At 46.9% G+C, this 24227-nt stretch overlaps 1 protein-coding gene across 1 annotated transcript; it reads right to left on the minus strand.

The window, feature by feature from the left end:
• Positions 1 to 17247: 17247 nt before the first annotated feature.
• On the minus strand, positions 17248 to 19196 carry LOC119307267 (protein kinase PINOID-like). Its single transcript, XM_037583349.1, has one exon. The coding sequence runs from the start codon at positions 19084 to 19086 to the stop codon at positions 17650 to 17652; it is 1437 nt and encodes a 478-aa protein (XP_037439246.1). The 5' UTR covers positions 19087 to 19196; the 3' UTR covers positions 17248 to 17649.
• Between the last annotated feature and the right edge of the window lie 5031 nt (positions 19197 to 24227).

Below are 24227 nucleotides of genomic sequence, written 5' to 3' on the forward strand. Positions count from 1 at the left end.
TATACCAACTTGTGATATGGAAGAAATAAAAGCGACGGACTGCATAATAAAGGTCTTTATCACAAGCGGGAATATAAAATGACGTTCTTTTGCATTAAGATTTTGTGCATCCAACCATAAAAGTGCATGACAGCCTCTGCTTCCCTCTGTGAAGGGCCTATCTTTTACTTTTATCTTCTACCCTTATACAAGAGTCATGGTGATCATCACCTTTCCTTTTTACACTTTTTCCTTTGGCAAGCACTATGTGTTGGAGAGATCCGGATATATATATCCACTCGAATGTAGGTTTTCATAAAGTATTATTGTTGACATTACCCTTGAGGTAAAAGGTTGGGAGGCGAAACTATAGGCCCCTATATTTCTCTGTGTCCGATTAAAACTTTGAATCCATAAATATCACGTGAGTATTAGCAATTGTGAAATATTAAATGATAGTTGAGTATGTGGAGTTTGCTAAATCAGAGCTCTTACATAGACCCTTCCTGAAAATAAGAGGAATTGCAATTGTTTGATGACTGAGAACATAGTTTATGAGTTTTCAAGAAAAATTATGATCTATACTTTAACATGTGAATAGATTGTTACTTGATCATGAGAAGTTTTATGAGTTGAGCTACTATTATGACATATAATGGTGCTAGAAAAGGTGATAGAAATTATCATTGACAAAACTTGTGCACTTGCTAGCATTCACACTTCATAAATTATTTATTTTATCATTTACCTACTCGAGAACGATCAAGGATTAAGCTTGGGGATGCTGATACGTCTCAAATGTATCTATAATTTATGAAGTATGCATGCCATGTTTACAATATTTTTACATGATTTTGGCATGATTTGATTAGAACTAACCCGGACTGACGTTGTTTTCAGCAGAACTACCTGGTGTTGTTTTTGTGCAGAAATAAAAGTTCTCGGAACGCGCTGAAAATCAATGGAGAATATTTTTGAAAAATATAAAAAATATTGGAACGAAAAGCTACCGGAGGGGAGTCCCGAGGCCACCACAAGGGTGGGGGGTGCCCCCCCTAATGCGCGCCCCCTGTCTTGTGGACTCCCCATGGTCCACCTTGACTTGTCCCGAATGCCAACCTCTTATGTAAATGCCAGAAATATCAGACGTAAACCTAGATCGGGAGTTCCGCTGCCATAAGCCTTTGTAGCCACGAGAAAACCAATCTAGGCCCTCTCTGGCACCCTGCCAGAGGGGGCCATCATCACCGGAGGCCATGGAGGAGGGTCCTGGAGGGGCCATCATCGCCATGGAGGCCAAGGACCAGAGGGAGAACCTCTCCCCATCTAGGGGGGAGGCCATGGAGGAGGAAGCACAAGGGGGACAACAGCTCCCCCTCTCTCTTGATGGAGCCGGAGTGCCATCGAGGGAACCATCGCTGCGATGATCATCTTCATCAACATCACATTCTTCATCACCATCCTCATCTCTTTTACGCGGTCCACTCTCCCGCACCCCGTTGTAATCACCTACTTGAATATGGTGCTTTATGCCACATATTATGATCCAATGATGTGTTGCCATCCTATGATGTTTTGAGTAGATTTCTTTTGTCCTTTGGGTTGATTCATGATCTAGATTGGTTTGAGTTGTATGTTTTATTTTGGTGTTGTCCTATGGTGCCTTCCGTGCCGCGCACACATGAGGGCTTCCCGCTGTAGGGTGTTGCAATACATTCATGATTCTCTTGTAGTGGGTTGCTAGAGTGACAGAAGCTTAAACCCGAGTAAGGGGGTTGTTGCGTACAGGATAAAGGGGACTTGATACTTTAATGCTATGGTTGGGTTTTACCTTAATGATCTTTAGTAGTTGTGGATGCTTGCTAGAGTTCCAATCATAAGTGCATATGATCCAAGAAGAGAAAGTATGTTAGGTGATGCCTCTCCCTCATATGAAATTGCAATAATGATTACCGATCTTGTTAACAATTGCCTAGGACAATTCTGCACACCGATCCATCATTATTCCACACTTGCTATTTATAATATATAGTAATATATTCTAACTTTATATTAGCAGCACCTACTTCTATATTTTAGTTCTCCGATAGCATGCAAAGCTATCCTCTTTATACCCACAACGTAGTTTTATTACTCGTTTCTACATGGAAGCAAACGTTCGGTGTACGTAGAGTCGTATTAGTGGATGATAGGACTTGAGAGAATATTGATCTTACCTTTAGCTCCTTGTGGGTTCGTGATACATCTCCATCGTATCTATAATTTTTGATTGTTCCATGCCAATATTCTACAACTTTCATATACTTTTGGCAACTTTTTATACTATTTTTTGGGACTAACATATTGATCCAGTGCCCAGTGTCGGTTCCTGTCCGTTGCATGTTTTATGTTTCGCAGAAACCCCATATCGAACGGAGTCCAAACGGGATAAAAACGGACGGAGAATTATTTTTGGAATATTTGTGATTTTTGGGAGGAAGAATCAACGCGAGACGATGCCCGAGGTGGCCACGAGATAGGGGCCCACGCCCACTTAAAGTGGACGCGCCCCCCACCCTCGTGGCCCACCCGTAAGGCGGTTGATGCCCTTCTTTGGCCGCAAGAAAGCTAATTTTTGGAAAACGATCTGGGCGAAGGTTTCAATCCAATCGGAGTTACGGATCTCCAGATATAAAGGAAACGGTGCCAGGGCAGAATACCAGAACGCAGAAACAGAGAGATAGATCCAATCTCGGAGGGGCTCTCGCCCCTCCCACGCCATGGGAGCCAAGGACCAGAGGGGAAACCCTTCTCCCATCTAGGGAGGAGGTCAAGGAAGAAGAAGAATAAGAAGAAGAAGGGGGCCTCTCTCCCCCTTACTTCCGGTGGCGCCGGAGCACTGCCGGGGGCCATCATCATCACCGTGATCTTCACCAACACCGCCGTCATCTTCACCAACATCTTCCATCACCTTCCCCCATCTATATCCAGCGGTCCACTCTCCCGCATCCCACTGTACCCTCTACTTCAACATGGTGCTTTATGCTTCATATTATTATCCAATGATGTGTTGCCATCCTATGATGTCTGAGTAGATTTCCATTGTCCTATCGGTGATTGATGAATTGCTATGATTGGTTTAATTTGCTTGTGGTTATGTTGCTGTCCTATTGTGCCCTCCGTGTCGCGCAAGCGTGAGAGATTCCCGCTATAGGGTGTTGCAATACGTTCATGATTCGCTTCTAGTGGGTTGCTTGAGTGACAGAAGCATAAACCCGAGTAAGGGGATTGTTGCATACAGGATAAAGGGGACTTGATGCTTTAATTCTATGGTTGGGTTTTACCTTAATGAATCTTTAGTACTTGCGGACACTTGCTAGAGTTCCAATCATAAGTGCATATGATCCAAGAAGAGAAAGTATGTTAGCTTATGCCTCTCCCACATAAAACTTGCTATCGGTCCAGTAACGTAGTCAGTTGCTTAGGGGCAATTTCACCACTCCTACCACCACTTTCCCACGCTCGCTATATTTACTTTATTGCATCTTTATCTAAACAGCCCCTACTTTTTATTTACATGTTCTTTATTATCTTGCAAACCTATTCAATCACACCTACAAAGTACTTCTAGTTTCATACTTGTTCTAGGTAAAGCTAACACTAAGCGTGCGTAGAGTCATATCAGTGGCACATAGGGCTTGAGAGAATATTTTCTCTACCTTTAGCTCCTCGTTGGGTTCGACACTCTTACTTATCGAAAGAGGCTACAACTATCATGTATACTTGCGGGTTATCAAGACCTTTTTCTGGTGCCGTTGCCGGGGAGTCATAGCGTGGGGTGAATATTCTCGTGTGTGCTTGTTTGATTTATCACTAAGTAATTTTTATTTGCTCTTCTTAGTTGTTCTCTATCTTTAGTTATGGATACGGAACACGAAATACCAAAAAAATAGGTGTACTTGCTACTCATAGAGATGGGGTAACTCCTAAAACCCTCGATTCTCATTATGTGAAAGATATTATGTACTACTTTGATAATCCTAAGAAAACCCCATTCAACTTTATAATGGGAGACACGTTGGATCAATGTGAATACTTTAGGGATTATCGCTCGACACAAAAAGGGAAACTATTATGGGACCAATTTATTATGTTGCGTTGGTATGCCCAGGATCTATGCTTGAGATATGATATTACCTGTTGCTCTAGGATGAAGGCTCCACAACTTCCCTTTTCATGCAAATTTAATGATAATGAAACCTTAGCTTCTTATGCTAATGGTATATATGATTACTATGATGTGGAACAAATAGAAGAATTTGTTGCTTTTAAGGCTGCTTATGGAATTGAATCTTTGTTTGAAAAGTATGAAGCTTTAGATGATGATGTTTATAGGCCTGAAAATCTTTCTATACTTAGATATTGCTATGAAAAATATGAATACAATTACTATATTAATGCATTTATTGAGAAAGTCTCCGCTGTCCAAGAAGAGACTAATATTTTGTAGGAAGCTATGGAAGAAGAAATTGATGAAACTGTGAACTCATTGGATGAAAAAGATGATGAGGAGAGCGAAGAACAAAAGGAGGAAGAGTGGATTGATCACCCGTGCCCACCTTCTAATGAGAGTAACTCTTCAACTCATACATTGTTTAATTCCCCTTCGTGCTTACCGAAGGATGATTGCTATGATCCCGTTGATTATCTTGAAATATCCCTTTTTGATGATGCTTGCTATGCTTGTGGCCAAGATGCCAATATGAATTATGCTTATGGAGATGAACTTGCTATAGTTCCTTATGTTAAACATGAAATTGTTGCTATTGCACCCATGCATGATAGTCCTATTATCTTTTTGAATTCTCCCTACTACACTATATCGGAGAAGTTTGTGCTTATTAAGGATTATATTGATGGGTTGCGTTTTACTACTACACGTGATGATTTTGATAAATATAATATGCATGTGCTTGCTGCTCCTACTTGCAATTATTATGAGAGAGGAACTACATCTCCGCCTCTTTATGTTTCCAACACGAAAGAATTGCAAGAATCTGCTTATACTATGTATTGGCCTTTACTATGTGTGCATGAATTGTTCTTTTATGACATGCCGATGCATAGGAAGAGAGTTAGACTTCATTGTTGCATGATATATGTTAATTTGTGCTCACTACTAATTTACAAATCATTGTTAATTAAAATTGGCTTTGATATACCTTGGGATCCGGGTGGATCCATTACTTGAGCACTAAATGCCTAGCTTAATGGCTTTAAAGAAAGCGCTGCCAGGGAGACAACCCGGAAGTTTTAGAGAGTCATTTATTTCTTTTGAATGCTTTTATTTAGTTTAAAAACAAAAAATAAAGAGGGGAACCTAAAAACTTTTCAAAAAGGAAAGTGAAAGTAAGAAAGACAAGCATTGTTGAAGTGGGAGAGCTCCTTGAACTTTGTTCATGCTCACGGAAACTTTGTGAATCTTGATTACAGAAACTTTTCATCAAAAATAATTATCCCCTTGTACAATTCCATTGTATTATAAAAATAATGTGCCAAGGTTTGCCTTTAGGATGTTTACAATGCTTGTTGGTTTGTACGGTGCAGGACAGAAACTTTGGCTGTAGTGCGTGATTTTACATTTTTAAGTGGAACGTCAAACGGTTTTGATTCTTTTTTAACTGTCTTGCTATACAACTTGTTTATTTTTCCTAATTTTGGTAAAAAAAAATTGGGGTACCAGAAGTATGGTGGATGTTCAGATTTCTACAGAATGTTCTGTTTTTGACAGATTCTGTTTTTGATGCATAGTTTGCTTGTTTTGATGAATCTATCAATTTATATTAGTGGATTAAGCCATGAAAAAGTTATATTACAGTAGACACAATGCAAAGACAAAATATGAATTGGTTTGCAACAGTACTTAGAGTGGTGATTTGCTTTATTATACTAACGGATCTTACCGAGTTTTCTGTTGAAGTTTTGTGTGGATGAAGTGTCTAATCGATGATGTCTCGATATGAGGAAAAGGAAGAGAGGCAAGAGATCAAGCTTGGGGATGCCCGAGGCACCCCAAGTAAATATTCAAGGAGACTCAAGAGTCTAAGCTTGGGATGCCCGGGAAGGCATCCCCTCTTTCTTCAACAAGTATCGATATGTTTTCTGATTCGTTTCGTTCGTGCATTATGTGCAAGTCTTGGAGCGTCTTTTGCATTTAGTTTTCACTTTTCTTTTATGCACCATGCTGGTATGAGATAGTCCTTGGTTTATTTATAGAATGCTCATTGCACTTCACTTAAATCTTTTGAGTATGGCTTTATAGAATGCTTCATGTGCTTCACTTATATGATTTGAAGTTTGGATTGCCTGTTTCTCTTCACATAGAAAACCGCTATTTATAGAATGCTCTTTTGCTTCACTTATATTTGTTAGAGCGTGGGCATATCTTTTGTAGAAAGAATTAAACTCTCTTGCTTCACTTATATCTATTTAGAGAGATGACAGGAATTGGTCATTCACATGGTTAGTCATAAAATCCTACATAAACTTGTAGATCACTGAATATGATATGTTTGATTCCTTGCAATAGTTTTGCGATATAAAGATGGTGATATTAGAGTCATTCTAGTGGGTGGTTGTGGATTGTAGAGACACTTGTGTTAAGGTTTGCAAGTCCCATAGCATGCACGTATGGTAACTGTTGTGTGACAAATTTGAAGCATGGGGTGTTTCTTTGATTGTCTTCCTTATGAGTGGCGGTCGGGGACGAGCGATGGTCTTTTCCTACCAATCTAACCCCCTAGGGGCATGCATAGTAGTACTTTGCTTCGAGGGCTAATAAAATTTTGCAATAAGTATATGAGTTCTTTATGACTAATGTGAGTCCATGGATTATACGCACTTTTACCTTTCCATCATTGCTAGCCTCTTCGGTACCGTGCATTGCCCTTTCTCACCTCGAGAGTTGGTGCAAACTTCGCTGGTGCATCCAAACCCCGTGATATGATACGCTCTATCACACATAAGCCTCATTATATCTTCCTCAAAACAGCCACCATACCTACCTATTATGGCATTTCCATAGCCATTCCGAGATATATTGCCATGCAACTTCCATCATCATCATATACATGACTTGAGCATTCATTGTCATTGCTACGCTAGATCATTGCACATCCCGGTACACCGCCGGAAGCATTCATATAGAGTCATATCTTTGTTCCAGTATTGAGTTGTAATATTGAGTTGTAAGTAAATAAAAGTGTGATGATCATCATTATAGAGCATTGCCCCATGAGAAAAAAAGAAAAAAGAAAAAAAAAGAAAAAAAAAAGAGGAAAGGCCAAAGAAGCCTAAATAAAAAATGGGGGCAAAGAAGCCCACCGAAAAAAAGAAAAAAAAAGAAAAGAAAATGGGCAATCTTACTATCCTTTTTCCACACTTGTGCTTCAAAGTAGCACCATGTTCTTCATATAGATTGTCTCCTATGTTGTCACTTTCATATACTAGTGGGAATTTTCATTATAGAACTTGGCTTGTATATTCCAACGATTGGCTTCCTCAAATGCCCTAGGTCTTCATGAGCAAGCAAGTTGGATGCACACCCACTTAGTTTCTTTTGTTGAGCTTTCATACATTTATAGCTCTTAGTGCATCTGTTGCATGGCAATCCCTACTCCTCACATTGACATCAATTGATGGGCATCTCCATAGCCCGTTGATTAGCCGCGTCGATGTGAGACTTTCTCCCTTTTTTTCTTCTCCACATAACCTCCATCATTATATTCTATTCCACCTATAGTGCTATATCCATGGCTTGCGCTCGTGTATTGCGTGAGGGTTGAAAAAGCTGAAGTGCGTTAAAAAGTATCAACCAATTGCTCGGCTTGTCACCGGGGTTGTGCATGATGGGATGGCCAAACTATATGATTTTGTAGGGATAAGCTTGCTTTGGCCTTGTTGTTTTGAAAAGACATGATTGCTTTATTGGTACGCTCGAAGTATTATTGTTTTTATGTCAAACGATAGACTATTGCTTTGAATCACTCGTGTCTTAATATTCATGCCATGATTAGACATATGATCAAGATTATGCTAGGTAGCATTCCACATCAAAAATTATCTTTTTATCATTTACCTACTCGAGGACGAGCATGAATTAAGCTTGGGGATACTGATACGTCTTCGTCATATCTATAATTTTTGATTGTTCCATGCCAATATTCTACAACTTTCATATACTTTTGGCAACTTTTTATACTATTTTTTGGGACTAACATATTGATCCAGTGCCCAGTACCAGTTCCTGTCTGTTGCATGTTTTATGTTTCGCAGAAACCCCATATCAAACGGAGTCCAAACGGGATAAAAATGGACGGAGAATTATTTTGGAATATTTGTGATTTTTGGGAGGAAGAATCAACGCGAGACGATGCCCGAGGTGGCCACGAGATAGGCGCCCACGCCCACTTAAAGTGGGCGCGCGCCCCACCCTCGTGGGCCACCCGTAAAGCAGTTGATGCCCTTCTTTGGCCGCAAGAAAGCTATTTTTTGGAAAATGATCTGGGCGAAGTCTTCAATCCAATCGGAGTTACGGATCTCCAGATATAAAGAAAACGGTGCCAGGGCAGAATTCCAGAACGCAGAAATAGAGAGATAGATCCAATCTCGGAGGGGCTCTCGCCCCTCCCACGCCATGGGAACCAAGGACCAGAGGGGAAACCCTTCTCCCATCTACGGAGGAGGTCAAGGAAGAAGAAGAAGAAGGGGGTCTCTCTCCCCCTTGCTTCCGGTGGCGCCGGAGCGCTGCCGGGGGCCATCATCATCACCATGATCTTCACCAACACCGCCGTCATCTTCACCAACATCTCCATCACCTTCCCCCATCTATATCCAGTGGTCCACTCTCCCGCATCCCGCTGTACCCTCTACTTGAACATGGTGCTTTATGCTTCATATTATCATCCAATGATGTGTTGCCATCCTATGATGTCTGAGTAGATTTTCGTTGTCCTATCGGTGATTGATGAATTTCTATGATTGGTTTAATTTTCTTGTGGTTATGTTGCTGTCCTATTGTGCCCTCCATGTCGCGCAAGCGTGAGGGATTCCCGCTGTAGGGTGTTGCAATACGTTCATGATTCGCTTCTAGTGGGTTGCTTGAGTGACAGAAGCATAAACCCGAGTAAGGGGATTGTTGCGTACGGGATAAAGGGGACTTGATGCTTTAATGCTATGGTTGGGTTTTACCTTAATGAATCTTTAGTAGTTGCAGACGCTTGCTAGAGTTCCAATCATAAGTGCATATGATCCAAGAAGAGAAAGTATGTTAGCTTATGCCTCTCCCACATAAACTTGCTATCGGTCTAGTAACGTAGTCAATTGCTTAGGGGCAATTTCACCACTCCTACCACCACTTTTCCACACTCGCTATATTTACTTTATTGCATCTTTATCTAAACAGACCCTACTTTTTATTTACGTGTTCTTTATTATCTTGCAAACCTATCCAATCACACCTACAAAGTACTTCTAGTTTCATACTTGTTCTAGGTAAAGCTAACACTAAGCGTGTGTAGAGTCGTATCAGTGGTAGATAGGGCTTGAGAGAATATTTGTTCTACCTTTAGCTCCGCATTGGGTTCGACACTCTTACTTATCGAAAGAGGCTACAACTATCCTGTATACTTGCGGGTTATCTGTTTGACACTCCATACTTACCACTTCCACCTTTGGAAATTGCTACGATGATTCCTTGACTTGGGGATTATCACTTAGCATTTTCAGTTTTGAAATCATTTGCTACCTCAAGTGCTCTATCATGAGATTCCTTTATTCTAGATAATTCTAGAGCAAAGGTCTCCTCAAGAGATTCCTTGGTGGTTTGTTCAAGTTTAAGAGCTTGAGAGAGGTTCGCGATCTCATTAGCATAATCATGCTCATGACCTTCCATTTTATCAATGGTGACCTAATGCTCCTCGAGATGAGATTCCAACTCCTCAATGTATTTCTTGTCCTCGATAGCAATAGACATGATTTCCATGAAGCTAGAACGAGCAATTTTATTCTTATGAAGAGCTTTAAAAATCATGTCTCCCTTAATTTTTAAGGAAGCAATATTATCATTCTCTTCATCATTATCCTCATCATCATTAGCATTAACATTATCATCAAGAGACATATTGGGGTTCAAAGTAGGAGATACCTTTGAAGCCTTAGCCATAAGTCAAAAAGCAATAGATGATGATGTAGGATCCCTTGAAGCATCATTCAAGACCACATATTGTTCCATGGAGTGTTGGGTTTCCTCTACATTGTTAGCACAATAACTCGAGGAAAGACATGCATTTTTATCATGTCAACAAGATATAGCAAGCATACAATCATGAGATTTAGTCAAGAAATTTCTACATGATATGCACAGACTATCAACACAAGCATGTGAAACATGTAAGGTGCACGAGGTGTTAAATTCCAAAGATGGAGCATTGCAATAAGATAGTGATGAAGAGTCATCAACGATAAGCACACTATCATCATTGCAATGACCAACACTACTCACCATAGCATTACCTTGTGGAAATCCACGTGTAGGTGAAGTAGAAGAAGTTGAGAAGGAAACACGGCCAGAGGTGGATGGAGAACAATCATCCCCACAAATCTTGGATACACCATATTTATCTTGAAGCTTTGTTCACAACTCATGAGCATCCCGGAACAGCATGAGTTGAAATATAACTACATTGCTCAAAACATCGAAAAGCACATTAGAAGCTTGAGCTTTGAGATAAGAGTTTTTCTCATCCTCTAAAGATAATCTTTGGGGATCCTTTGAAGGAGAAAAACCCCATATCTACAATTTGCTCTATTGGGTCCATGACCCTAAAGATATTAAGCATGTGAATTATCCAAACATCAAAATTTTGTGTCATTGAAACTAAGAGTGTCAGAGAATCCTAATCCCCTAGTCGACATCTTTACTCTCTAGGCGGTCAAGCCTAACAAAGAGAGTCGATGCTCTGATACCAATTGAAAGAACGTGAATGTCGTCTAGAGGGGGGTGAATAGGCGTTTTAAAATAATTACGGTTTAGGCTTGAACGAATGCAGAATAAAACTAGCATTTAATTTGTCAAGCACAAAACCTAAAACAACTAGGCTCACCTATGTGCACCAACAACTTATGCTAGGCAGGATAAACAACTAGGTGATAGCAAGATATATACCATGAAACACTATGTCTATCACAAAGTAAAGTGCATAAGTAAAGGGCTCGAGTAAGAGATAATCGAGGCACGTGGAGACGACGATGTATCCCGAAGTTCACACCCTTGTGGATGCTAATATCCATTTGGAGCAATGTGGAGGCACAATGCTCCCCAAGAATCCACTAGGGCCACTGTAATATCCTCACACCCTCGCACAATGCAAGGTGTTGTGATTCCACTAAGGGACCCTTGAGGGCAGTCACCGAACCTGTACAAATGGCAACCCTTGGGGGCGGTCACCGAACCCGTACACTTTGCAACCCTTGGGGACGGTCACCTGTACCCATCAAATTGCTCGGAGCGATCTCCACAACCTAATTGGAGACCCCAATGCTTGCCCGGAGCTTTACACCACAATGATTGAACTCCGAACACCACCAACCATCTAGGGTGCCCAAGCACCCAAGAAGAACAAGCTCTGGGGTACCAAGCACCCAAGAGTAATCAACTTATCAACTTGTAACTTCCACGTATCACCGTGGAGAACTCAAACCGATGCAACTAATGCAATGGCAAGGGTACACGGAGTGCCCAAGTCCCTCACTCTCAAATTCCACCAAAGCAACAAAGCTATGGAGGAAAAGGAGAGGAAGAACATGAAGGAGAACACCAAGAACTCCAAGATCTAGATCCAAGGGCTTCCCCTCACATAGAGGAGAAAGTGATTGGTGGAAGTGTGGATCTAGATTTCCTCTCTATTTTCCCCCCAAAACTAGCAAGAATCCATGGAGGGACTGAGAGAAAGCAGGCTCGAAGAAGGTCAACAATGGGGGAAGAACACGAACTCAAGAGGTAAGGTTCATTGGGGAAGAAGGACCCCTGTTATAGGCACACCCGAATCGAACCGTTATGCACTCAAGTCGCGCACAAGCAGTACTACCGCTCGAAGGAGCGGTATTACCACTTAGCACGGTCAAAACAGCCCAATGAGAGAGAAAAACACAAGTTGTAGTTTTGCCAGAGAGGTAGTACCGCTCTGGGGAGAGGTAGTACCGCCCGGAGAGGTAGTACCACTTACCGCTTATAAGAGGTACTACCGCTCTACTACCGAAAAAACCAGACACGAAAAAATGCATCCCAAGAAGCAGCGGTACTACGCGCGACACAGGGTCGCGGTACTACCGCTCGAGAGGGCGGTACTACCGCTTGAGGCTTTCAGGAACACAACAGAGAAAACAGAGGATGCAATAAAGCCTAAACTGCCACAACTTCTGCAAATAAACTGTGAATTGGGCAAACTAAAGCTTGTTGGATAAAGGAAGACGAGTAGCATCAAAACAACCTGTTGGTTATAGTAAGAAAAGGCAGGGGAGGTATGCCTAAGATATATAGCAGTGAACCCTCCAACAGAGAAGAACTGGCATAACTTCCAACATTGAAAATATCGTAGAAGATGCATGTGAACTCTGTTTTTGATGAACTCGAGCTTGTCAAGAAGATGACCATCATCTCTAAAACTCATAAAGAGAAACACCAAACAAGAACCAAGAAAGATGATGCAAGGATGTAATGGTTTGCGATCTCTACGAACGATGCGATCAAGCTAGTAACTTGAGAGCCCCCCTTGATAGTACGACAATTGATCCTGTAACCCAGTCTCCCAATTACCACCATCCGCCCTGTAAAATAGAAAACCTATCAAGGGCAAACTTTTTCCTTGCACATAGTCCACTTGAGCTAGGTGATGACAATCTTCACTCCCTCAAGTTGGACCACCTTTCTTGATTATGTTGGCTTGATGAAGACTAGTTGATTGCTCCCCATACTCTACTATGGGTGAGCCATTCTTCAGCACATCTTCACAAGTCCATTGTCACCAAAATGGACGGCAAGCTTCAAGCTCTTGATCTCTTCGCGATTCTCCACTTAAACTTGCACACCGCAATCTTGATGACGATCACCACTTGATGTCATCCTCTCCATGGGTTGTATGATATCTTCCTCTTGACGCAAGCCCATGGAAACATACCTAACCCCACATAGAACTCTCACGTAGACCATGGGTTAGTACACAAAGCATAATGGACAATGCTTACCACCATGGGATCACTTGATCCCTCTCGGTACATCTTGTACGCTTTGTGTGTTGATCAACTTGAATCACTCTCTGTACGTAGTCTTGATCAACCTTGAATCTTTCCTACTCTCTTCATTTGGATGATGTCTTGAAGGTAAACATGAATGATCGCACAATCTTCTTCTTCAAGACATGCTTGCAATAAGCTCAAGTCACACATGACCAATCTTTGGATAAATCCTTAATAGCACCTTGGTCAACTCATAAACTCCTTGAAACCAACACATGGACTTCAAGAAATGCCTATGGATGAATCCTTCAAATATTACTCAATGCAACCATTAGTCCATAGGGAATGCCATCAATTACCAAAACCACACATGGGGCACCACATGTTTTTTCAGCGTCCGCCTGTCAGTTTTCTCACAAACCGAAAGCAAATCAGGGGTCTTTTATGGGAGTCCAGAACTCCAGCACGCACGTGCCCGACAACCCCAGCGTATCCAAACCTAGAAATGGAGTTCTGGGAGGGAATGTGAGGAGGAGAAGAGGCGGCGGCCAAGATAACAGAGAGGTTCGAGGGCATCTTGACGAAGAAGGAGGAGGCATGTGTCAAGCGCTCCCGTGTGAAAGAGGAAAAAAAGTCGGAGAGGTTTAACATATTAATGGCGGGGAACGAGAAGAAGATCAACCACGATTATAAGAGACCAAGCTCGAAGAGGGGACGATTAAGCTCGCGACCGCTTTTGAGGATATCGAAATGTTAACCATGAGGATGGTCGTTGAATCCCAATGCAGTGATGATCGTGTGTGTCGTCTGTGTTAAGACGTTGAAGCACTTGACGACAAGATGAAGGCGGACGAGAGGAAGACGACCAGTGAGGAGGAGCCAGCAGAAGGATAGCTAGGAGGCTCGGACCTTTTTTTGGACGGACTGGACTTTTGTGCTTTGGTGCATGTAAAAACTATGAACATCGTCTCCCTTTGATTATGATCGGCCACTATAAACACTACACTTTAATTTGCTTATATTGGTATGCATTTAATTAAAATGGAATGGCCTATTCCGGACGCTTGGGGGATGCGAGTGAATGACCGGCTCCCGTAGTTGTGTATCATATTCACAAACAAGTCTGAACCGGTCGTGTCAGATGTCCGGATGTAACTGTAGAAATTTGAGACATGTACGGTCACTGCCCTGCGGGCACGTCTGGACGTGTCCGCGGACGTTTGAGAGGTCATATTTGACATATCCGACGGTGGATGCTCTTATATCCGTGCTCACAGACAAGCCTGAACCGGTCGGCGCGTTTTCAGAGCCGCCGTTGGAAATGTCGAGTAGGCCGTTTCGATGAAACAATTCTCGAGCAATACATTACAGACACAGCCTCTGATGACGACAACGTTTTCTTTCCCTTGAATGAATGAGAGGATGTCTGTCCAAAATCCTAAATCTAGAATCGTACTACTACCGCATGGGACGTGTGTCTATACTAGCATACATACCAAAAATTCATATAGAATCGTACCGCTACCACGTATGTATAAAATGAACCTCTCGTTCCGAGATCCACATGCATGTAGCTAAAGACAAGGTCACCATCCTAGATCCCACGGACGGCCGCCCGACACCAAAGAAAACCCCATGCACGTACACATCGACTCCCCTGCCTCAATGATGCACGGCACTAGCTCGCATCAACCACGATCGGTACATGCATATGCATATGTATCTTGCATACGACACGTCACTCGTGCACGTCCAGAAACCCTAGGCAGTAAGCGCCAGCAAGAAACCCTACACTGCTCACAGTGCTGCTGCAGCAGGGGACGACGGATTAGCACAGTAAACAAGGACTGATTCGCCTCAGCGCGTTGCACTACGCCATTACCAGCACGGGCGCTAGCTCGGTACCACTACGGGCAGTCCTTCGCCGTGCCACAAGAGTACCGGCAGCACGGCCACCGGACCCTGTCCCACCGCTACGCTACTCAAAGTAAAGTACCACTACGCACTACCCCACCACCGTAGCTTCCATAGCCTCGTGCAATGGCGCGCAGAGGGCACGCCGTAGCCCTGCCGCGACCATCAATGGCCAAGAGAAGATACAGCAACGGCGGCAGCTTTCTGGCGCCGACGCGACGGAGCCGGCCGGACGGCCATGATTAATATAAACTAGTAGTCGAACAGGGACGCCGCGCAGCTCACGGAGCGGGGCGTGCGTGCAGAGCTTGCCTTTTCGAACTCCTCCTCCTCCCCTACTCTAGGACGGACTAGCTGCGCTGTTCCTCTCCAGCCTTTTCTCTCCTCCAACACACGCAGCAGGTGATCGATGCTGGGTACAGTATAGGCTACGTACAGGCTAGTTCCTAGGCGGGCAGGGCTTTTGCGCTGCATGGGGCTTCTGCGCCTCGATCCTCCCAGCCCCCAGCATGGTGAAAGCTCTGCGTGCACCGCGTGGTTAATGCACCCACATGACCACGTCAGTACCCCTGTCTTAGTGCTAGCGATCAATCACGTGCCTGTACGTAGTCTAGTCACGCCCTTGGCCGGCTGTACGTAGTCACATTGTTGCGAGCATGAAGAAGATAGATAGATAGGCTAGGTGTCATCGATGGCGAAAGCCCAGACGGCCGAGCCACCTAGCTATAGCCCGTGATTAAAAAAGGCAGCAGAAACAATGATCGACAAATTAGTGCTGGTGATCGATGGCGAGAACTCAGACGGCCCAACGTATCTATAGCAAAGAATGATGACAAATTAGCGGGCACCACCATCCATCATGAGAGAGAGATTAGTAGTTAGTTGGGGTCCTCAATCACATGGCTCGATCTACTACTTACTATTCTACTGGCCCGGTGACCCGACGAGATGCGTTGCATCTTCATCGTCTTCAGCTACGGTGGCCCGGGCCGGGCCGGGCATGCAGAGCGCGGTGGCCGGATCGAGGCGACTGGTTTTACCAGGTTTGGGGTCAAGCCAACCGGAGAGCCTGCTGCTGGCTCTGCGCAAGGCTGCTCGTCCATCCCATGTGTGCGTCGATGCATCCATGGCCCCGGCCGGGGCAACCGGTGGGGTCGGGGTGGCGTGCGCGGCCAAGGCCATCAAGGTGGTGACCAGGGACACGACATGCGCAGACCTGTACAGTACTGTACGGGGGTACGCCCCGCGTATAGCTACGTACGTGTCACTTCCAACTTTTCCAGCTCCAACAGGCACCGGCCACGGGTCTGTCGACCGGAGAAGACCGGCCGGCAGGCACGTCACGTTGCATGACGGGGTCGGCTACCGCCGGTACGGCACGGCAAAGGCGGGGGGCGGGCGGTCCACGGCTGCCGGACGGCGACCATACGCGCGCGCCGGCCGGGCGGGGCGCGACCACCCTACGTGCACTGCAGTGCATCGCAGCACAGCAGCCAGCTGACGCCGTGCACTTGCCGTGCGTGCTGCTGCTGCCGTGCGCGCGCGCAAAAGGAAGCAAACTCTGTGCGTGCGTGCGCGCGCTCGAAGGTCGCCGCTCGCTCCCGGCATGCACGGGCTCGCCTCACCTACAAGCGGGGACTACACTCAGAAACATCTCCACACGCAGGCAGAAACAGTGTGTTCCAATCAAATCATCCCAACTCAGGAATATTTTCCAGTAATTCCTGAGAAAATCTTGGATAAAAAGAATGTGTCACGAAAACACGGCAAGCAGACATGAAAACACGAGTGCAGGAAAAACTCTGGCCGGATAAGATGTGTCACGAAATGCTAACCGGCCATTTGTTGGGAATGTCACTTATCTCCCCGGCAAGCAGAACCACTCCACAAAACCAACTCACTCGGGCTCAGACAACTCATCAGGCCACATCATATGGACACGCCCAGAGGCAGATGAGAGGAGACAGAAGCAAGGGACAGGTCAACGAGCGATTAATGGGAACCACAGCCCTGTGACCAGACAGCTCCAGCACCCATGTGATGCTTGTCTCGATAGCACCACCACATCATTAACACACCCACTAAAAAATAATCAGTGTACTCCTTGATCAATAATCAGTGTCAAAGCTCCGACATGATTCACTGCACTCCGACATGATTCAGTGGAAAATGGAGTGATTAAGCCGAGCGTTTAGCTGTTGCTGACAAGTGTAACCTCGATAACTGTCAGAGCACAAGACAAGCACTGGCACATGGAAGCTTAACAGTACTAAGAAGCGTAATTAACAGTTGATTGTACAAGGGTGCACTGGCAGCTAATACTAGTAGTAGTAGGCTAGGTCAATGCATGCATGCGCTAGCTAGGAGTGGTAGATTATCAAGGGGTGGGCGTTAACGTCGCCCCGGCGCCACGGGATGGCCGGAGGAGGGTTTGTATCCAGCCGCCGGTGTTGACTCGGGGAGGCTACGGCGTCGGTCGGCCGGTCAGAAGAGGTCGAAGCGCTTCGTGTCCGGCTTGCGGGACGCCGGCGTCTTGCACGACTGGGACCGGTGCAGCGGCGCGCTGGGGACGACGGGCGGACGCGATGACCGGAGGAGCGCGAAGTTGAGGTTCTTGAAGAAGGGGTGCGCCTTCACGTCGGCGGCGCCGTGGCGGGACCCGAGGCGGGCGGCGGGGTCCTTGGTGAGCAGGTGCGCGATGAGGTCCCGCGCCGCGGCGACGTCGGCGTGGCAGCCGGTGCCGCAGGAGGACGGGAAGGTGAGCGGCGCGCGCACGATGTTGCGGAGCGTGTCCTCGTTGGTGGCGCCGGCGAACGGGGTGCGGCTGTGGAGGAGCTCGTAGAGGAACACGCCGTACGCCCACCAGTCCACGGCGGCGCCGTGCGCGCCGCCGCCTGCCACCTCCGGGGCCACGTACTCGTGAGTGCCGACGAACGAGCACGACCGCGCCGACACCGGCTCCGCCACGAACCGCGGGGGAGACGCCGCGCACCGACGACGATGCCTCCGCCGCCTGAAACGTATCGGGAAGCAGGACACGCTGCGCGGCTCCTCCTGTTGTTCCTCCTCGGCGACGGCTGGCTCGAGCGACGGCGACGACGTGGACTGGAGCGACAGGTCGAAGTCGGTGAGCATGATGTGGCCGTCCGCGCGTATGAGCACGTTCTCCGGCTTGAGGTCGCGGTAGACGATGCCCATCATATGCAGGTACTCGAGCGCCAGGAGCACCTCGGCGGCGTAGAACCGGGCGGAGGGGACCGGGAAGCGGCGGGAGGGCATGCGGTGGCGGAGCGAGTGGAGGTCGCCACCAGGGCAGAACTCCATGACGACGCAGGAGAAGCGCGGGGCGGCGTCGAAGTCGGCGAAGAGCGTGGGCAGGAACGGGTGGTCGAGGAGCCGCAGGATGCGCTTCTCGGCGGCCGCGCGCTCCAGCTTGTGCTTCTTGGCCACGGCGCGGCGGTCCACCACCTTCATCGCGTACATGCACGACGGGGCCTCCGCCGACGCCGCGGTCCGGAGGCGGCAGAGGTACACGGTGCCGATGTCGCCGCCGCCGACGCGGCGGACGAGCTTGAAGTCCGCGGGGCCCAGCGGCGTCGCCGGGGAGGAGGCCGAGAGCGCGCGGATGGCCGCCCACGCCACGTCGCCGGACCGGTGGGGCCGGAACGCCGCGGACGGGCGCGGCGAGCACGCGGTGGCCGCGGCCGCCATGGCGGCCGACGGGGTGCAGTCGAAGGAGAGCCGCGAGAGGCTGGAGCAGCGCGCGAGGCTGCCGGCGCTGCTGGCCGAGCTGAGGCTGGAGTTGGGCGCCCCCGTGGACGACGCCGTCTCCAGGTCCGACAGCGCCTCCTCCGCCGCCAGCAGCAGCGTCCCCTCCGCGGGCAGCTTCCTGGGCGCCGGAGCACGCACCGCGGCCACCATCAGAGCACGCACCAGTAGCCTGGTCCGGGGCTGCACCGTTCGTTCTCCTCGCTCGTACAGTGGCGGACAGTGAGACGACGACGGAAGCTTCTTCTCCTCTCGCTCTGCTAGTGCTGGTTGCTTGGACGGTTGTTGGGTCTCCGGGCGTTTTATACCAAGGGCGACGAGGCGCGCACGGCTCGATGACACGCGGGCCCGGCGTGCCCCGCAGGTCAGCGCCAACGGCAGAGGCCCGTCACACGGTCGTCTGGCATGGAGCAGAGCAGGCAACGGGAGAGGCTCGTCCGGCGTGCTAGGCCCGTGGGCAGTAGGGGCATGCCCGTCATTTCGCACCGCCGTAGGAACTCCCTGCAGAAAAAGAAAAATCTACTTTTACCGTACTGCGCACTGGAGCTTAGTTCAAATGAAACTGGGTGTGGCGTGCGAATGGGTGGTTGCCAGATGGAGCGAGACAGCCACCCACTGGACACCGGGGATTTGCCGTGCGGTTGGGTTGGGTGTGCCAGTGCATGCCACCTGCACTGTACGCCGACGTGCCTCGCTCACTCCTACTAGCAGCAGTGCTCAGCCTCACCTACGGGCTGCTAGTGCTGGTCAAGTTGCAGTGTGAGCAGTGTAGCGTGCCTTGCTGGTTCCAAGGGTTGTTGTATGAGAGATACGTATGTATGTACCGGTCCTGGTTGGTGCAAGCTACGCCCGAGCATCGTGCAGGACGGTCGTGGGGCAAGGGAGATGTGCGCTCTGCTTCTTTTTCTTTGGTCTCGTGCGGCCGTGTGGGGTCTAGGATGGCGACACTGTCTTCCGGTACATGCATGCATGTGGATCTCCAAACGGGGTTCATGGATCCTATTTGCACCGGTGGTGGTACGACACGACTCTAAGCTTTTGGAGTTTGGCCGGACGTGTTTTCATTCCGAGAAAGCAAACGTTGTCATCATCAGAAACCGTGCGTGTACCGCATATCATCGAAACGGCTTACAAACCCACGTTACCAAACTGAGAGGACAGACGCAGCGAGGCGTTCCGAGCCAAACACAACGGACTTCCTTGTACATTTTCCTATCAGCCTAGTTGGAAAAAGAGTTGCTACACCAGAGAGGAAAAGGCAACCCCACCCCTAGGATGCAAGGTAAAATTGTGCAATGTGCTTCACATTGCACACGAGCCGTGACCCGAGTGGGATATGACCACTCCCACATCACATATGAGCTTGGCTAGCAAACTGTGCACACGTTTATTCTTGACATGCCACTTCACACATGTGCAGGCCTGGCCATGAGTCCATGACGTGTGATCAAATTGTTGCACACGTCTCAGTTATAACCATGTGTGCCACGAAAAGTGTCAATAGGCCAGTTCTGGTGCGCAGGACTCGTCCAAGCCGATTTTCCGACCAAAGCCAAAGCAAGGTTTTGACCCGTTCATCATCTCCACGTGCAGTGGTGCCTCGCACGAACGTGATGACATGTTTCATTTCCAAAAAGCCAACCTCTTTTCTATATGAGAAAAAGGCTTCCAGCGTATGCCTTCTACGAAGGGACGGTGCGTGTTGTGCTTACGTTGCTAGCTTAGTGTCGTGTTCATGCTTTGTACGATTGGTAGGAATTGGTGTATGGTATCGGTAGAACTTGCAGGACATTATTAGGTTTGCACAATTACTAGGATTGTCGGTTAGTAGGATGCCATGTGTTTTTGTTTGATTACTATGAATGTGCTTGCTATATGAAGTAGCGTAAATATGCATGCATAAATTTGTAGGACTAATTGTACATGCATGATCAGAGAAGGAATAGAAGTGCTTATAAAGAATGGGGTGCATGCTCACTGCTCATAGCACCGATCAAGGTAGTACTCCCCCTGTAAATTAATATAAGAGCGTTTAGATCACTACTTTAGTGATCTAAACACTCTTATAATATTTTACAGAGGGAGTACATTCTAAGCATAGATCAAAGTAGTACCTCCATTGTCCTCTAGTTTGTACTCCCTCCGGTCATTTTTACGCTGCATATAAGAATTGTTCAAAGTCAAAATTTGCAAAGTTTGATTATATTTATATGAAAAATATCAACATCTACAATACTAAAGTTATACGATATGAAAATTAAAGTCATGACGCATCTAATGATGTCGATTTCACATCGTGAATGTTGATATTATTTTCTATAAAGTTGGTCAAACATTACGAGTCTTGACTTCAGACAGATTTTATATGCGAACTAAAAAGGACCGGAGGGAGTATGTTCAATGCAAAACGACAATGCACAAGTTTTTCAATATTTTTTAATTTCATGAACTTTTTTTAAATTCGGTAGCATTTTTTGTGTACCTTTTCTAAGTCCATTGACAGTTTTTCAAAGGTGCGATCATTTTTCAATTTCCTAAACTTTTTTTAAAACCTCTTTTTTTTAACAGACAGTCAACTGTTAACTAAGCGAACGAAACAGGGGAGGCAAGCGTGCGTGCACGTTAGCAACGCCGCTTGATAGGCTGGCCCATGCCAGCGAGCGCGGGAGCGCCCGTTCACTCCACGACGCGTTTAGCGTGGAGTACGAGCGCTCCATCCTGCTTGCACCCAAGTTGGAGTTGCCTGCCGATGCCCCCCAGAATTCACCAAGCACTTGACCACCGCCCCACCGGAATTCGCGTTGAGGCCGAACACCATTGTGCCCTAAGGGTTACGGTTCTCGTCACCTTCAAACTGGTGACTTTCGACACCTTGAAGGTGATCGTATTCAACACCGACGACGTTGAGGTTGTAGCCAAGTGCAAGGGGCACTAGGAGGCATTTATGATGGACCGCTAGTTTGACTTGTGTTGGCCGGATAGTTTAAAACTTTGCCGCAAGTGTTTGTTACTTTAATTGCGTGTGAGTACCTCCTAAAACTCTGGTTTATGATGTGCCTGTTAGTAGTTGCATATGACTATGTTGTTGTGACGCCCCCGATTCAATCGTACACTAATCATGCACGCAAATGTGTACGATCAAGATCAGGGACTCACGGGAAGATATCACAACACAACTCTACAAATAAAATAAGTCATACAAGCATCATAATACAAGCCAGGGGCCTTGAGGGCTCGAATACAAGTGCTCGATCATAGACGAGTCAGCGGAAGCAACAATATCTGAGTACAGACATAAGTTAAACAAGTCTGCCTTAAGAAGGCTAGCACAAACTGGGATACAGATCGAAAGAGGCGCAAGCCTCCTGCCTGGGATCCTCCTAAACTACTCCAGGTCGTCGTCAGCGGGCAGCACGTAGTAGTAGGCACCTCCGGTGTAGTAGGGGTCGTCGTCGACGGTGGCGTCTGGCTCCTGGACTCCAGCATCTAGTTGCGACAACCAGAAGGAAAGGAAAGGGGGAAAAGGGGGGAAGAAAGCAACCGTGAGTACTCATCCAAAGTACTCGCAAGCAAGGAACTACACTACATATGCATGGGTATATGTGTAAAGGGCCATATCAGTGGACTGAACTGCAGAATGCCAGAATAAGAGGGGGATAGCTAATCCTGTCGAAGACTACGCTTCTCGCAACCACCGTCTTGCATCAAGCAGAGGAGAGTAGATTGAAGTCCTCCAAGTAGCATCTCCAAGTAACATCTCCAAATAGCATCTCATAGCATAATCCTACCCGGCGATCCCCTCCTCATATCCCTGAGGTAGAGCGACCACCGGTTGTATCTGGCACTTGGAAGGGTGTGTTTTATTAAGTATCCGGTTCTAGTTGTCATAAGGTCAAGGTACAACTCCAAGTCGTCCTGTTACCGAAGATCACGACTATTCGAATAGATTAACTTCCCTGCAGGGGTGCACCACATAACCCAACACGCTCGATCCCATTTGGCCGGACACACTTTCCTGGGTCATGCCCGGCCTCGAAAGATCAACACGTCGCAGCCCCACCTAGGCTCAACGGAGAGGCCAGCACGCCGGTCTAAACCTAAGCGCGCAGGGGTCTGGGCCCATCGCCCTGAGCACACCTGCACGTTGCGTACGCGGCCGGTGAGCAGACCTAGCAACCTCCATTACAAAGGAAGTTGCATTAACGCAGTCCAACCCGGCGCGCGCCGCTCAGTCGCTGACGTCACGAAGTGCTTCAGCTGATACCACGACGTCGGGATACCCATAACTACTCCCGCGTAGATGGTTAGTGCGTATAGGCTCGTAGCCAACTCAGATCAAATACCAAGATCTCGTTAAGCGTGTTAAATATCCGCGAACGCCGAACAGGGCCAGGCCCACCTCTCTCCTAGGCGGTCTCAACCTGCCCTGTCGCTCCGCCACAAAGATCCACACAGAGGGCCGTCGGGACAAAGGTCCTTTCAGCCCCCAATCCGTGAATCACTCGCGGGTACTCTTCGAGCGGACCCGACTTTAGTCACCATCTGTATAGTATGTATGTATGTATAGTATATACCCGTGATCACCCCCCAAGTGATCACGGCCCGATAGTATAGCAAGGCAGACTGACAAGAATGTAGGGCCACAGATGGAAATACTAGCATCCTATACTAAGCATATAGGATTGCAGGTAAAGGTATCAACAGTAGTAACAAGGGCAGGCTATGCATCAGGATAGGTATAACGGAAAGCAGTAACATGCTACACTACTCTAATGCAAGCAGTATAGAGTAGAATAGGCGATATCTGGTGATCAAGGGGGGGGGCTTGCCTGGTTGCTCTGGCAAGAAGGAGGGGTCGTCAACTCCGTAGTCGAACTGGGCAGCAGCAGCTTCGGTCTCGTAGTCTACCGGAGAGAAGAGGGGGAAGAAACAATGAATACAATGCAAACAAATGCATATCGATGCATGACATGACAAGTAACTATGCTAGGTGTGCCCAATCGCGGTAGTAGGTGATACCCACGAAGGGGGGAAACCTCCGAGAAAGTATTCCCGGTGTTTCGCGTTTTCGGACAGATGAACCGGAGGGGAAAAGTTGCGAGTTCGATAGGTTAGGGGTGTGTGGCGGACGAACGGACTGCGTATCCGAAATCGTCTCGTCGTTCTGAGCAACTTTCATGTTGAAAATATTTTAATCCGAGTTACGGATTAAAAGATATGATTTTCTAAAGATTTTATTAATTTCTGGAATTTATTTAATTATTTAATTAATTCGGAAAATGGATGTACGACGT

This window comes from Triticum dicoccoides, chromosome 5B, assembly GCF_002162155.2.
Source record: "Triticum dicoccoides isolate Atlit2015 ecotype Zavitan chromosome 5B, WEW_v2.0, whole genome shotgun sequence".
In the NCBI taxonomy this organism is placed as follows: Eukaryota; Viridiplantae; Streptophyta; class Magnoliopsida; order Poales; family Poaceae; genus Triticum; species Triticum dicoccoides.

Bases quoted from the DNA above. Each gene is read 5' to 3' on its own strand.
- LOC119307267 (XM_037583349.1), bottom strand. From the start codon at position 19,086: ATGGTGGCCGCGGTGCGTGCTCCGGCGCCCAGGAAGCTGCCCGCGGAG.